This window comes from Macaca thibetana, chromosome 8 (assembly GCF_024542745.1).
Source record: "Macaca thibetana thibetana isolate TM-01 chromosome 8, ASM2454274v1, whole genome shotgun sequence".
NCBI lineage: Eukaryota > Metazoa > Chordata > Mammalia > Primates > Cercopithecidae > Macaca > Macaca thibetana.
The window spans coordinates 63,234,460-63,247,788 of record NC_065585.1 but is presented as its reverse complement, the minus strand read 5'-3'; the positions used below and the strand labels follow the sequence as shown (position 1 = coordinate 63,247,788).

At 41.1% G+C, this 13,329-nt stretch overlaps 2 protein-coding genes across 2 annotated transcripts in view; both read right to left on the bottom strand.

The window, feature by feature from the left end:
• The window catches only part of LOC126961587 (inositol monophosphatase 1-like), a 29,225-nt gene extending 28,647 nt beyond the window's left edge, over positions 1-578 (bottom strand). The window contains 3 exon segments of the mRNA XM_050802121.1: positions 174-211; positions 214-279; positions 282-578. Of these exon segments, the coding sequence (XP_050658078.1) occupies positions 174-211; positions 214-279; positions 282-309 (132 nt within the window). The 5' untranslated portion in view covers positions 310-578.
• A 4,237-nt stretch (positions 579-4,815) lies between these two features.
• SLC10A5 (solute carrier family 10 member 5) lies at positions 4,816-13,034 on the bottom strand. The gene has a single exon (XM_050802118.1). The coding sequence runs from the start codon at positions 6,603-6,605 to the stop codon at positions 5,274-5,276; it is 1,332 nt and encodes a 443-aa protein (XP_050658075.1). The 5' UTR covers positions 6,606-13,034; the 3' UTR covers positions 4,816-5,273.
• Positions 13,035-13,329: the final 295 nt, after the last annotated feature.

Sequence of the window (13,329 nt, the reverse complement as noted above, 5' to 3'; positions counted from 1 at the left end):
ATATATATACTATATATAAGTAAATATACTATACATAAGAATATTTATATACTATGTATAAAGTATATAAGTACATTTTATATATATTTTTTATATAGTTATATATAACATATAGTTATATCTCTATAAATCACAGTATATTTATTGATGGGCAGGGTCCGTAGTTTACTCACTTTCATTTTCCCAAAGCCATAAACACCTGAACTGTTTCTGCTGTTTCAGTCCTGGTCACAGCCTTCCAGTGTGGGAGCCAGGCCACCTGTCCCAGCAGCGCGACTGCGGCAGCACAGGACCTGGGCGCTGCCCCATCACTTAAGAGTGACTACCTCGGCCTGGGGATGCACCAAGTTTCTCGGAGCTTTTCGGAGTTGGGGACATGAAAAGGGGCAATTATTCTATAGAAGCCGACACAAAGGTTAAGTGAGGTCGCGTAAGCGAACCGCTACTCCAATGTCGGAACTGTTCCTGGTCGCCCAGGGTAGCTCCGGATAACGCGGCAGGCAGGGGTCACCCAAAGGCGGCCTCCGCCCTAGGCGCCTACCGCGCACAGCGCTCGCCTCCGCCCCTGCGGAGGGAAGGGACCGCTCGGGAAACACACAGCGCCCGCTGAACCCGGAGGGTGTGGCGAGGGGAGCGTGAGGAAAATAACGGTCTCACCTTGGGTTGGAGGACGTCCGGCTAGCTCTGTGCCTGGTGTTATCACGCTCGGCTCTTCCGGAGGTAGAGGAGCTACTCGCAACAGGAAGTTCCGCCTTTAAAAACTCGGTTCCTGAGGGGGCGTGGTTGCTTTGCTGGGCCCCGCCCCGAGCTGCGCCCTGCGAGCCTCTGCCAGGCCCGGCCGGGTTCTGATCCGCGCTGGAGCATCAGACACTGCCTCTTCTTTATCGCTTCCGGTTCTTTTCTCCTGCTTGCCTTTTCATCTCTCAAGTTTTAAAAATTACTTCTCTATTTTGCCGTTTTCTTCTTTCATCCTCCATTCATTCACAGTTTCCCATTTAGCTTGCTTTCTTCTTTCTCCCATTTACTCTATAGTACTATTTTGACAAAACCCAGATTGCAGATATGATTCTGATTGTGCAGTTTTTAGGTGCTAACCTAAAGCTGGTAAACCTATACTAGATTAAAAAATAATAATAATAATAACTGATCACCAGGACCATCTGCCCAATTATTGATAATTTTCTTACATACTATTTATTGAGGACTTACTATGCTTCAATCAATTGTGTGGTGTTTTTTTGTTTTTTTGAGACGGAATTTCACTTTTGTCGCCCTGGTTGGAGTGCAATGGTGCGATCTCGGCTCACTCCAACGTCCGCCTCGCGGTTTCAAGCGATTCTCATGCCTCAGCCTCCTGAATAGCTGGGATTACAGACGCCTGCCACAACGCCCGCCTGATTTTTGTTTCTTTTGTAGAGACAGGGTTTCACCATGTTGCTCAAGCTGGTCTCAAACTCCTGGACTCAAGTGATCCGCCTCCCTCGGCCTCCCAAAGATTATAGGCGTGAGCAACTACGCCTGGCCGAATTGTGTTTTTATATGCATTATTTTCCTTAAAGTTTTAACAGTTTCTTGAAAAAGGTATGATTAGCTTTGTCAGACAGATGAGGAAACTGAGGCTCAGGGTAGTTAGTGATTCGTCCTCAGGTCACACAGCAAGAGCAGAGAGTGAAACACACTGAGTTCAAAGTTTTGGGGTTCAGAAAATGATACCCCACAATAAAGGCATCAGAAGCAGCCTTAGAAGCAAAAATTTTTCTGACTCCTTTTGCTCTCCTATCTCTGGTCCCACATTCTTCCCTAGACTAGTCACAGAAACTAGAATTCCTCTTTCTCACATCAGGTCCCAGAAATCAAGATCCCTTTTTTATAAAGCCAGCCATAAAACGTTAAAATACTACTCTAGGCCGGGCAAGGTGGCTCACGCCTGTAATCCCAGCACTTTAGGAGGCCGAGGTGGGTGGACCACGAAGTCAGGAGATGGAGACCATCCTGGCTAATATGGTGGAACACCATCTCTACTAAAAATACAAAAAAATTAGCCAGGCGTGGTGGCGGGCGCCTGTAGTCCCAGCTACTCGGGAGGCTGAGGCAGGAGAATGGCATGAACCCGGTAGGTGGAGCTTGCAGTGAGCCGAGATCACACCACTGCACTCCAGCCTGGGTGACAGAGCGAGACTCCATCTAAAAAAAAAAATAAATAAAAAATAAATTATATATATATATATATATATATATAAAACTGTAGCATTCTCCCTGTTTCTATGTAAAATCTGACCACAAAGAAATTATATGACTCACCCTGTCTGAGTTTAGGTCATAAGACCCCCATTCCAAAGAGGGTCCTATGGAGAGAGGCCAAGAAGAATCTAAGCAGACAGGTCTTACTGGATTTCCCCGTCTAATAGCATTAGATTATACCTCTTTGTCCAACCATATTCTACACAGCTGTCCATACATTGTTGAAATTAAGCATAAAATGGACTGCCCCCTTATACCTTTGGGTCTTCATTCTGAAGGCTCCCAAGTCACATAAAACTATGATGAAATAAAATCCTTTTCTTCTATTTATCTGCCTTTGTTGGTTGATGTTCAGCAAACCTTCAGAGGACAAAAGGGAAGTTTTTTCTTTGGCCCTACAAAAGTTTACACACTGGGAATATATGGCACAATCAGATCACATTATATGAGGTACAAGGACTAGTTATGGTCTTAAAATGTTTTTTCTTCTTGAAAGAGTTGGCCAGGTGCAGTGGCTCACGCCTGTAATTCCATTAACTTTGGGAGGCCGAGGCAGGTGGATCACCTGAGGTCAGAAGTTCAAGACCAGCCTGGTCAACATGGTGAAACTCTGTCTGTACTAGAAATAAAAAAATTAGCCCGGCATGGTGGTGGGTGCCTATAATCCCAGCTACGCAGGAGGCTGAGGCAGAAGAATCGCTTGAACCTGGGAGGTGGAGGTTGAAGTAGCTGAGATAGCACCATTGCACTACAGCCTGGGTAACAAAAGTGAAAACTCCATCTCAAAAAAGAAAGAAAGAAAGAGTGACATCGTGGTACATACATCATCATAGTGCAAAAAGCATCGCACAGATATAAGATGTCCTAGCTACAACTGGACCAGGAAAGTAAGTTAGTTATTTGGCTTTTCGCTTTAGTGTTTCTCTTTATTTAATCAAAAGACAAAATGTCACCAATATGTTTCAAATGAAATGTCATAGAGACGAGTGATTTGGACTGGACTCAATTCTCACACCTCACAAGGACCAACACACGTCTTTAATCAAAAAAGAGTGATGCTTTAGGTATCTGGCTTGGATGCCTATCAAATGATACTTTAATTTTCTTAAATTAAAAAAAAAAAAACAAAAGGCTTCCAAGGCTAGTTTTTCGGTTCTTCATTGCCAATCTTCTTAAAATAAAAATATTGCCAACTGCATGCTGACAAGTGTTCATTCGTAACCAACTAATATTTCCCAAGTTTTGGCAGAAAAGTCATCAGTCATCTAAGTTCATGTAAATGAATACGGTTTCAGTGACTTGAAAAAACTGCTAAAATCAGCATAAACAGTTTGAAGTAAAATAAACTAAATATCAAATAGCTTATCCCTTCAAATTAAAACTTTTCAAGCTTCCTATGTCAGGTGAGCAGGAAGTCCAGTTTTTCCAAGAGGCCTCACCTCAACGTCTACTTCACATTTGTTCTCAGGTAACTCAGTATTTTTCAGTCTGAAGAGGCTGTTCTGCTTCCAAATGCCTTACTGAAAGTGAAGGAAGTAAAAATCTGCTGACGCACAGGGAAGTCTTAGTGTTCAGGCTCGAATATAGCAGGGCTGGAAACTGGTCTCACAAATCTAAAGGATCTTTTCTCTGATGCTCTGAAGGTAGTTCACATGGCTGCAGAGACCTCAGTACAGGATGCATGGCCCTTGAGTTCCCAAAGGGGCAGTTTTTAAAACTACAGTCCCATCTGCAGCCATTGTTCCTAAACCTAAGAATATCTGCTGTGCCCAGGTGGTTGTGGGCGGGAGGGGACAGCAACACAAACTCTGCTTCTTGGCATGATGTCCAGCTCCTCACTCTTCCAACCTTCCCTAAGGAGACTTCCCTCTTGGAGGGAGCAATAGAAAACTTCTTTAGTGATTATGATATATCCTAGGTATTTAAAGAAGGAACACCTATATAGCAGACATTTGGTAAATTCTCACTCAGTGAATGAATTTGTAAATTTCTATTTGGAGCTCTCATTAGCACATCAAAATGAGTATGTTTTAAAGTAAATGTGGCATCTCTGCCCTCAGAGCTGAGCTTTCTCCTGTCTTCCATCTTAACCTACCAAAGGCATTACTGTTTACCCTGCAACACAGGGTCAGCTCTTCGACCTCGTTTCTCTTCTGTCTTCTTTCTTTCTTTATAGTGAATGCATTTCCTACAGAAACAGCCTATAATTCAATTGCCAGTGCTCTTCTCAATTCTCAGTGCTATCACTTTTTTTTTTTTTGCACTATATTGCTTCTTCCCTAAACCTTTCTAAATTGGCTTGTGGCCTCTCTCTCCACCCTCTACTCACTGTCAGATTAATTTTCCTAAAATCTAACGTTGATCATATAGGAGACCACTGAAAGTATCATATTCACATCACAGCCTACAAAACATTCTCAAACCAACACAGTTGCAAAGTTGTCTCCTTCCGGCCGGGTGCAGTGGCTCATGCCTGTAATCCCAGCACTTTGAGAGGCCAAGGTGGGCGGATCACGAGGTCAGGAGATCGAGATCATCCTGGCTAAGACAGTGAAACCCCGTCTCTACAAAAAAAAAAAAAAAAAATTTGCTGGGCGTGGTGGCGGGCGCCTGTAGTCCCAGCTTCATGGGAGGCTGAGGCAGGAGAATGGTGTGAACCTGGGGGGCGGAGCTTGCAGTGAGCCGAGATCGTGCCACTGCACCCCAGCCTGGGCGACAGAGCGAGACTCTGTCTCAAAAAAAAAAAAAAGTTGTCTCCTTCCTCTGAACTTTTGTGTTATAATTTCCACCACTCATTGAGTACTTAGCATGTACGGATATGTGTGTGTGTGTGTGTGTGTATGTGTGTGTATATATATATAGATACACCCACATATACATATATGTGTGTGTGTGTGTGTGTGTATTCTCTACCCCTAATGTCAGATTTTTAATTAGATTATAAGTGGCTTAAGAGCAGGTATCATTGTAGTTATTCTTTTACTCTCCCACAGTGCCCTACCCAGAGTAGGAATTCAGTAATGCTTTAATTGTTAGATTAGGGAATTTCTTTTCCTTTTATCTTGTAAGAAAAAGATACATCTTTTCTTAGCCTTGTAAACTAGAATGATCAGTAACATTTCACATCCAGAACACATGGCTACTGTAAAAGGAGCCACAGAAGCTAAATTGGCCTTGGACTGTGGAAAAGACAGCTGAATAATGGCAAGGGCTAAGAAACTATTTAACATCCCACTTTCGATAGCAACAGTTTTACAAACAGGAAGAGGCAGCATACAAACTTTAGCAAAGGAGTACCCAAACAGCAAACCCAAAGCAGGAACTAAGAGACCCAATAGAATCACCTCTAGGTTATCTGTTTTTAAGAACATTAATCCCACTGCGAAAGTTAAATAAATTCCTACAAACATTAAAATAAAACTCAGAGGTCTAATTATTCTCTCTAAGAAGCTTGCTTTTTCAGGTATTCTATGCTTGATGACGATTCCAATTGATACCGGTACAAGTATGAAAAGGAGTGTTGACACAATTTTAGAAACAGGAATATGGAATGTACCTGACAACCCTAATATCTTACTGTATATATAAGAATTGACAGGCATCATGATCAAAGCCAAAAATGTTGATGTGCAAGTCATCAAAATGGCCAATGTGAAATCTCCATCTAGAAGCAGAGCAAAGAGAAAGCCCCCACCCCCTCCTGGACACGTGCAGGTCATTACAACTCCAAAAGCTTGCGCCTCACGCAATGCCACAATCTGAGACAAAAGAAATCCACAAAATGGCATCAGAAAAAACTGTGTAACTGCCCCAAGAATTACTGGCAAAGGTCTCTTCCATACTGTTTGAAACACCTGTAATTCAATCTTGCAACCAAATGCACACTTATTCAATAGTATTAGTGGTAATATAAGCATTAGGATATTTCTATCAATAGGCATTGATGCCTGGAGAAGACTGTCCTTTTGTTTGAGCACTTTGACTTTCACATTCTTGATTTCTTCAATGAGTCTTTCTTGCCTACCTTCAGAATCCCAGAGTTGAATAGTCACATTTGTTTCTCCTTCTTCATCTGTCACCAGATTTATGGTAAAGTCTGTAGCATCTGATGAGATCTTCTTGGTCACATTCACCATTTGTAGTATTTTAGGATCTTCTATTTTCACAAAGAGGTGGCTGGAATTAGGCTGTTTATCTTCGTATCTTGAACTTACAATGATGGTTTCTTCAGTCTTTGTGAAAAATAGTATTTCCGTCTTCTCTATATTCAGAAAACTGAGAGATGACATCCTTGCTTCTTCTATAGTCACAAGCAGCAAAAGTAGAACAATAAAAAGTTTTCTAATCATTTTGAAAGCTGACATAAATCATATATGCAAAATCTTTTTTAAAAAATGAAAGAACATTCTTCATGCAGGTGTTCCAGTGACAGACTGAGGGTAAGTTAGATAACAGTTGTTTTTGCAGGATCAAAGTCCAGTAGGAGGGACTGTTGTACTTTTAAACAAATATATAGCCATCTAGGCAGCAACACAACTGGTTTAACTTGTGATTAAGACAATTAAAAAGCCCTGGCATTTAGCAGATTCGATTTATCACAACAGAAATCTAATCTCTTCCTCTTGACTTCCTCATTTCTGCTTATGCAACAAAACAAAACAAAACAAACAAACAAAAAAACAAACAACAACAAAAAAACCAGCCCTCTATTTACTTGAATTTAAAGCTTAGGGTCATCATTCGTTAGTTTTCTTGTTTAAAAAAAAAAAAAAAATTTTAAAGCAGTCAGGATCAAGAAATCTGTAATAGATACTGAGGACACCTAGAGTTCAAGTGTTACTATTTTCTTCAATCAAGTCAAAGTCAAATAAATACTCACTGAATGTCTGTTTGCCTAGGGCATGGAGTTGGGAGCTGGCCACCCCATAATGATTAAGCCAGATGCAGTTGCTGCTCTCCTGGAACTTAGTGGGGTGACCCAATATCACAAGTTAGAAAACTGCAGAGTCCAGACACTGGCCTTGGCAGCATCCCTTGGCTGCTAATGGTTTTCCTACATCTCTGAAGGATGATTGAATCTGTCAAGCAAAAGCTGACACTGATTTTTGTATACTTAAGTAGGAAAATAATTTCCTGAATGGTTACCAGATCACTTGGGAACATAGGGAAAGTAGGTAGCTGGTGCCATGGCCAAAGGTACAGGCTGGTTAAGGGACCACAGCTCCTGGATACTTGGACCCTGACGCAATGGGGCAATGGAAAGACACTGGCATTGATTCCAATCTCTTATTCCTTCTTTGTAACACTAGTCTCTGTTCAGTTAGGGGCAAGGGCATTCAATTGACCCAATTTGGTCATATCCCTCGGTTGCCAGGAATGAGAAAAAGCATCAGGCTTTTTGGGTTTCAACCCATAGACTCACACAATTGTACATTTCCCACACAAGGAGTGGGTGTCCTGATGCTAAGCAGCAAACCAACCAACCAACCAAACAACTGTTTACTATTAAGCTTACAGATGTAGTAGTCTCCAAACACATGACCGTTTCAGCAGCTCTTTCATGTAATCATGATGCAATGTGTTCAAGGTAATGCCAGTTCATATTAAGTATTTTAGATCATTTTGTTTTTCAAAAATGTGAAACTGTTTTTGTCATTTTAACGAGTTTTATAAAAGTATACCGTTTATGTTGGTTAATCTTTCAAATGCAATAGACCTTAGATCTCATAAATTTTATTAATATGTACCACATTAAGAAAAACAAGATCCACTGTACCAATGGTGAGAATAGGGAATGGGACTGTTCATTGATATTTCAGTTAAAACGTCCCTATTTTAAAATGACAAAAACAAAACAAAAAACAAAAATGTCATAAAACCTAATTTATCTTTACGGTTATGTGACCAAATATCTTGACTCATAACTTTTGTTGCCCAGGTCGAAGATGTGAGTATATCAATTTTTCTTTCCCTTCAGGACTCTATCTGCAACCCTTTTAGTTCTTTGGTTTCTCCAAGCCCTTTCATTTGAAAACTGTGAAGAATAAAGCCTGACAAATTTAGGAAAACTTTGATAATCTATCATTCATCTATATAAGGGTTCTTCAAAATTTTCAAGGAAAATATGTGTTATAAAAAAGTGTGAATTTCAAATTTTTTTTGCACCAGAATAAACTGACTTTTTATAACATGTCTCAACAGGATCTAGTGAGGGACACTAACAAAGATAAGACATTTAGAAAAGAGCTCTTTTATCAGAGGAACATGAATTCTGATAAAATTGAAACAAGAACACACATCGAATTTATGGTGAGGTTTGGGTGGAAGAATGGTGAAATCACTGATGCTTCACGTAAAGGTTATGAGGACAATATCCCAAGGAGATCTGCAGTTTACAAATGGATAACTCATTTTAAGAGACGAGACAATGTTGAAGATGAAGCCAACAGCAGCAGACCATTCACAGCAATTTGTGAAGAAAAAATTAATCTTGTTTGTGCCCTCATTGAAGAGAACCAGCGATTATAGCACAGACAATATCTAATATGGTTTGTCTCTGTGTCCCCACCCAAATCTCGTGTAGAAGTGTAATGAGAGGAAGTGTTGGAGGAGGGACATCTAGGGAGGAGACTGGATCATGTGCATGGTTTCTGATGGTTTAGCACCATCACCCTAGTGCTGTCCCATGATAGCGTTCTCATGAGATCTGGTTGTTTGAAAGTGTGTAGCACCTCCCTTTTCACATGCTGTCTCCTGCTGGCCATGTGAAGATGTGCTTTCTTCCCCTTCTGCCATGATTTTAAGTTTCCTGAGGCTCACAGACATGCTTCCTGTACAGCTTGTGGAACTGTGAATCAAGCTTCTTTTCTTTATACAATACCCACTCTCAGGTAATTCTTTTTTTTTTCTGACCGAGTTTTGCTCTTGTCGCCCAGACTGGAGTGCAGTGGCGCTGTCGCGGTTCACTGCACCCTCTGCCTCCCAGGTTCAAGTGATTCTCCTGCCTAAGCCTCGTGAGTACCTGGGATTACAGGCGTTTGCCACCACGCCCAGGAAGGTTTTGTATTTTTAGCAGATACGGGGTGTCACCATGTTGGCTAGGTTTGTCTCGAACTCCTGACCTCAGGTGATCCACCCGCCTTGGCCTCCCAAAGTGCTGGGATTACAGGTATGAGCCACTGTGCCCGACCTCAGGTAGTTCTTTATAGCAGTGCGAGAATGGACTAATACAATATCCAACACCATAGATGTCTCAGTTGGTTCAGCTTACACAATGTTGACAGAAAAATTAAACTTGAGCAAACTTTCCACTTGATGAGTACTGAAACTATTGCACCCAGATCAGCTACAGACAAGAGTATTTTTGTTCTCTCTGTGGGTTTTCTACTTAAAATTTCAGTTGCCTTTCAATAAAAATTTTAAACAAGTGGGATCAAGATCCTGAAGGATTTCTTCCAAGAACTGTAACAGCAGATGAAACATGGCTTTACCAAAATAATCCTGAAGATAAAGCACAAACAGAGCAATAGCTACCAAGAAGTGGAAGCAGTCCAGTCAAAATAAAAGTGGACTGGACAGTCAAAAGCAAAGGTCATAGCAACTGTTTTTTGGGATGCTCAAAGCATTTTTCTTGTTGACTTTCTGGAGAGCCAAATAACAATAACCTGCTTATTATAATGGTGTTTTGAGGCTGGGTACAGTAGCTTATGCCTGTAGTCTCAGCATTTTTGGAGCCCAAGGCAGGAGGATCCACTGAGGCCAGGAGTTCAAGACCAGTCTGGGCAACATAGCAAAACCTACCTCTACAAAAAGAAAAAAAAAATTATGAGAGTGTTTAGAAACAGGCAAAGTTTTAGCAGAAAAATGCCCAGGTAAGCTTCACCAGAGATTGCTTCTCCACTAGGACAATGCTCCTGCTTATTCCTCTCATCAAACAAGGGCAATTTTGAATTTTGACGGTAAATCATTAGACATCCACTTTAGAGTTCTAATTTGGCTTCTTCTGACTTCTTGTTTCCTAATCTTTAAAAAAAATAACTTCAAAGGGGCACCCATTTTTCTTTAGTTAATAAAAAGACTGCAATAACATGATTAAATATCCAGGACCATCATTTATTGTGGAATGGACTAACTGGATGGTATCATTGCTTACAAAAGTGTCTTAAACTCGATGGAGCTTATGCTGAAAAATAAAGTTTATGTTTTGTATTTTTATCTGTTTTCTTTTTTGAGAAAGGGTCTCACTTTGTTGCCCAGGTTGGAGTACAGTGGCAAGATCATGGCTCATTGTAGCCTCGACCTCCTGGACTCCAGTGATCCTGTTGCCTTGGCCTCCCAAAGTTTCAGGATTACAGGTGTGAGCCACCACACTTGGCTTTTTTTTTTTTTTTTTCGAGACGAAGTCTTGCTCTGTCACCCAGGCTGGGGTGCAATGGTATGATCTCAGCTCACTGCAACCTCCACTTCCCGGGTTCATGTGATTCTCTTGTCTCAGCCTCCCAGGTAGCTGGGATTACAGGCGTGCACCACCATACCTGGCTAGTTTTTTGTCTTTTTAGTAGAGATGGGGTTTCACCACATTGGCCAGGCTGGTCTTCAACTCCTGACCTCAAGTGATTCACCTTAGCCTCCCAAAGTGCTGGGATTACAGGCTTGAGCCACTGTGCCCAGCCCTGGCCTATTTTTATCTTTCAGTTTTTCCATGAACTCTTTGAAGTTCCCTAGCATTTGCTGCCTGATTTTTTAAACTAGAACCCATTTGTATTATATTGTTATTTCCACTACTTACGTAAATTTAAAACACTTTTACTCTCTTTGTGGATTTCCTACTTAAAATTTTGTCTGCAAGCAGGTGGAAAGATGCTAGAGGGGAGTGGGGAGAGTGAATCTTTAAAATTTTTGTAAGCATCCTCAACTGAAAACCCTAATAGAAAGCCTGAGAAAGTTGTCTGCTGAGTAATTTAGAAATAGAGCACTAGAAACTGAGTCTTTTCTTTCTCCCACACCTTGTTCTCTTTAGGAGATGGCTCCTGCTGCAGGCACCAGTCCCAGTACTAAGGATGCTAGCTCCTGTCTCCACCAGACAAGTTTGCTCCACTATCTGGGACCACACCTAACTTACCACCAGTAAGCCTGCTAATATTAATGAGTCCTTCCATCCAGACTGCCTTGCCTTTTTACTATCTAATCATTGATAGGACTTCTTCATTCTCCTTAGGTTTAACTCAAGTCCTGTCAGCCTTACTTCCCCACTTCTCAACCTTGTTATTATTTTTCTGGCATAGTTTTAGTCAACTGCATGACCATGTGTTGATCTTCTTGTATGTGCAAGCAATTGTGATAAACATTACGGTATTAGTTGTCATTAAAACTTATTGGTATCTAGGGATATATTTAAGTGTTATACTTTCTGATAAAAGGGTTATTGGAACATAAGCACACTTATTATCTACTAAATTAGCATCTGCTACACTACTTTGCATATAAGTGCAAGCATAGCACATTTTATGGCGCTCCATTTTATGTTGCATCAGATTAAATCAAATGCAGTCTTTTTTGCTTTGTCACCCCGGCTGGAGTGCAGTGGCAGTCTCGGCTCACTGAAACCTCCGCCTCCCAGGTTCAAGTGATTCTCCTGCCTCAGCCTCCCCAATATCTGGGATTACAGGTGCCCATCACCACGCCCAGCTAATTTTTGTATTTTTAGTAGTGACGGGGTTTCACCACGTTGGCCAGGTTGGTCTTGAACTCCTGACCTCAAGCGATCCACCCACCTCGGCCTCCCAAGGTGCTGGGATTACAGGTGTGAGCCACCATGCCGGGCCTACCAGAGCCATTTTTCTAATAGCATGCATTTACTTTGTGTATCTGTGTCACAGTCTGGTGATCCTCTCAATATTTCAAACTTTTTCATTATGATTACGTCTGTTATTGTGATCTGCAATTCATGATCTTATACTTGTAGATGTGGTGGAAATGGCAAGAAAACAAGAAGTAGAAGTAGAGTTTGACAATGTGATTGAATTGCTGCAATCTCTTAACAAAAGCTGAATGGATGAGGTGTTGCTTCTTATGGATGAGCAAAGAGTGGTTTCTTAAGAGGGAATCTCGGACAGACATTGTGGCTCATGCCTGTAATCCCAGCACTTTTGGGGGCTGAGGCGGGTGGATCACCTGAGGTGGCGAGTTTGAGACCAGCCTGACCAACATGGAGAAACCCTATGTCTACTACAAATACAAAATTAGCCAGGCGTGGTGGCGCATGCCTGTAATCCCAGCTACTCAGGAGGCTGAGGCAGGAGAATTGCTTGAACCTGGGAGGCGGAGGTTGCAGTGAGCCGAGATCACGCCATTGCACTCCAACCTGCGCAACAAGAGCAAAACTCCATCTCAGAAAAAATAAATAAATAAATAAACAAACAAACAAATAAATAAAATATGAGGGAATCTCCTCCTAGTGAAGATGCTATGAACATTGTTGAAATGATAACAAAAGATTTAGATATTCCATAACCTCAGTTGATAAAGCTGTGGTAGGGTTTAAGAGGATTAACTTCAATTTTGAAAGAAGTTCTACTCAGGAAAAAAATGTTATCAAAAGCATTGCATGCTACACAGAAATTTTCCTGAAAGGAAGAGTCAATCGATGTGGCAAACTTCACTGTGGTCTTGTTTTAAGAAGTTGTCACAGCCACCCCCTTCTTCTGTAATTACCGCCCCAGTCAGTAGCTATTGAAATTAGGCAAGACCCTGCATCAGCAAAAACACTACAAATGGTTGAAGGCTCAGATTATTAGCATTTTTTGTCAATAAAGCATTTTTTATTTAAGGTATATACTTTTTTTTAGACATAATGCTATTGCACATTAAACAGACTATAGTATAGTGTAAACATAATTTAATTTTTATATGCCTTGGGAAACAAAAAAAATTTGTCTGGCTCAATATACTGCAATATTTGCTTTGTGTGGTACTCTGAAACTGAACCCACAATATTTCCAAGGTATACCTGTATGTATACACATCTTCATTGTATTAATCATGGCAATTAGAGACAAATCTCTACATTTCATGGGAACTCAAATAACT

What these genes read in the sequence shown, in the direction of transcription:
- SLC10A5 (XM_050802118.1), bottom strand. Translation starts at nt 6,605, where the DNA reads ATGTCAGCTTTCAAAATGATTAGAAAACTTTTTATTGTTCTACTTTTG.